This window comes from Formica exsecta, unplaced genomic scaffold, assembly GCF_003651465.1.
Source record: "Formica exsecta isolate Colony F162 unplaced genomic scaffold, ASM365146v1 scaffold80, whole genome shotgun sequence".
NCBI classification, from domain to species: domain Eukaryota; kingdom Metazoa; phylum Arthropoda; class Insecta; order Hymenoptera; family Formicidae; genus Formica; species Formica exsecta.
Window position 1 is genome coordinate 427403 of NW_021853570.1, and position 2532 is coordinate 429934.

The window sequence follows — 2532 nt, forward strand, 5'->3', positions numbered from 1 at the left end:
TTGAAATTTATTACAGGCGGAGAGATAGATAGTATAAATTATTATTTATTTGCGATTATATACTTTACATTGTTTTCATTTTATAAGATGATAGTGTATTAAAGAAAGAAAAAATTTGGAAACTTAGAATGGTACTGTGTGTTTTTAAAAAATTTATAGTCCTAGCCTTTATATTTAGCTCATAGTCCTCACCGTAACATAGTTCGTGCTGGCTGACTGACTATACATATAATTGTTGGTGAGGACTCTGCGGTTTCGCTGTCGCGATCAAGACAATTCAAGCTTATTGTCAAACTTTCTCAACAACCATGCCACCACAATAGTGGTTTGCTAAATTTACCGTAAATTAGAAAACCGCATTTCTTATTCAATAATGCTCAAATTTAACGTATATGTTTTTATGTATCTAACTAACACGAATAAAATGTGCTAGAGATTAAAAATCAAAATATTGTTTTCAAAATAAAATGTGCTAGAGATTAAAAATCAAAATATTGTGGAATAGAAAAGATACATGTACTATTATGAGACCTTGAATTAATATCCTATTTATTTTTGTAACATTATCCTGCCAGTTTTAAATTTGGTTATTTTGTGACAACATCGTTTCAATATAATCAGTTGTTTCTATATAATCAGATAAAGTACACGCTCCGCACGGTATCTTAATTGTAAAAAGAAATTTGTGTAGATATATTTGTTGTTTGATTTATTCTGTAAGTACTTTATCGTTCTACTCTGTATTCCTTCCAATCTTTTAAAGAGTTATGTCAAAAATATATACAAACATTTTGAAGTTGTTGTGTTTTATATATATGTATTCTATACATAATTTAAAAAAAGAAAACATATACTATCTAGTTTTTATAAATACAATCACAGCCAATAGAACAATGTGAGACGAAAGTCACGGTCATATAATATTCATTTTGTAATATAGCAATTAATTCGTCTATAATTATACAACATGCTTTTATGTATTTCTATATTAACTTTTTTTTGTAGGTTATTGTAATGGCCACTAGGGAACAAATTCAAGAATATCTCGATATAAGGGATAATATCGATATGACAGTAAATGCAGTTTTAAGTAAAACTGTATCTATAGATACCATACCAGAAGGTGAAGAAAAGAATATGATAATATTAACAGCAGTAACTGTATACAAAAAACAGAAATATTTGCACGAAAAGGTATTATATAAGGAAGCAATAATCGATTATAAGGTAACTTTCGGCTCCGACCCGAGAGCGGTAAAAATAGTTGCAGCCAAATATAAACTTGTACCTAAGCTTCTTAGCATAGAAATATATAATCATACTCAAACTGATCCAAATTATGAATTTGATAAAGATATAGAAGGAGAATTCATTACATATGCACAGGAAGAAGCATTATGGTTAAGATTAAAATTGTTGGTACAAATAGGATTTATACCTTGCCCTTGCAGAGCTTGTTTTTTGCTGGAATTTTCAATACGTGTTTACGAATTTGTCATTGAGTTGCAAAAAGGTGATTGTTACCCGCTGTGGCGTTTACATAGAGCGGCAACAATAGAATGGATAAAAAAATTCGAAATGAGGCACCGTGACGAAATTTATAACTTCTGCAGTAAGTCGTGTAATAAGATATATAGTGTAGCACCTGTAGTACCTGTATGTAGTACTAGCACGAGTAATCAATAACAGCTGTTGTCAATGTTTTGATGGAAAAATTATTTTCGAATTATCAAAAAATTCTAAAATGTTTTATAGTCAACAAATTTTAATCTACTTCGGTATTGCATTGTGATGAAATATTAATACAAACGTGCTAACATTTACTTTATAAGATTTACGGTTTAATGAACAGCTTGAGTAAGATATTTAAAAAAGAAACAGCACTTATAAATGCCATTCTTATAAATGACGAGTCTTTAAGATATCTGTAAGATGCTTTTTTATCAACGGAAAGAGAAAATTTTGAGAAATATGTATTGTAATTTATGAACACAAACGAGCTTTTATATACGACTAGGCTACAATATTATTTTTAAACATTAATTGTTATTGAAAATACCTGTATGAATGTCGTTACATTTTAATGTGTATAAAGGTCTTTAAATATTACAAGAAAAGTTATATGAGGCAAACGTAAAAGCAAGAGAAAGAAACATAGAAAGAAAGAGAGAGAAAGAAACAGAAAGAAAGAAAGAGACAGAAGAAAAAAGAGTTTTTTTCCCGTATTCAATCCAATGATCAATGTTAATAAATACTGACAATGATAAAAATATATGCAAAACGCCAAAGATCAGTTTTTAATATCCTCGAAAAAAAAAATTCCTAGAAATCATCAATTTTATATTATTACGCCACGAGAACAAAACAATTTCATTTCTTCCAAACCGAAAACTCGCAGAGACGAGATTTGAACCGACTAGAGAAAGCTATTGAAATTTATTACAGGCGGAGAGATAGATAGTATAAATTATTATTTATTTGCGATTATATACTTTACATTGTTTTCATTTTATAAGATGATAGTGTATTAAA

The 2532-nt window shown here is 28.7% G+C and overlaps 1 protein-coding gene across 2 annotated transcripts; it reads left to right on the top strand.

The window, feature by feature from the left end:
• Positions 1-497: 497 nt before the first annotated feature.
• On the top strand, positions 498-2197 carry LOC115244229. Of its 2 annotated transcripts, XM_029821705.1 has the most exons (3): positions 498-716; positions 1006-1683; positions 1975-2197. In XM_029821705.1, the coding sequence occupies exons 2-3, from the start codon at positions 1015-1017 to the stop codon at positions 1987-1989; spliced, it is 684 nt and encodes a 227-aa protein (XP_029677565.1). In that variant the 5' UTR covers positions 498-716; positions 1006-1014; the 3' UTR covers positions 1990-2197. The 2 variants fall into 2 exon arrangements, with proteins under 2 accessions (XP_029677565.1, XP_029677566.1); XM_029821706.1 differs by having other exon boundaries at positions 506-716; positions 1006-2107.
• The last annotated feature ends 335 nt before the right edge of the window (positions 2198-2532 follow it).

Bases quoted from the DNA above. Each gene is read 5' to 3' on its own strand.
- LOC115244229 (XM_029821705.1), top strand. From the start codon at position 1,015: ATGGCCACTAGGGAACAAATTCAAGAATATCTCGATATAAGGGATAAT.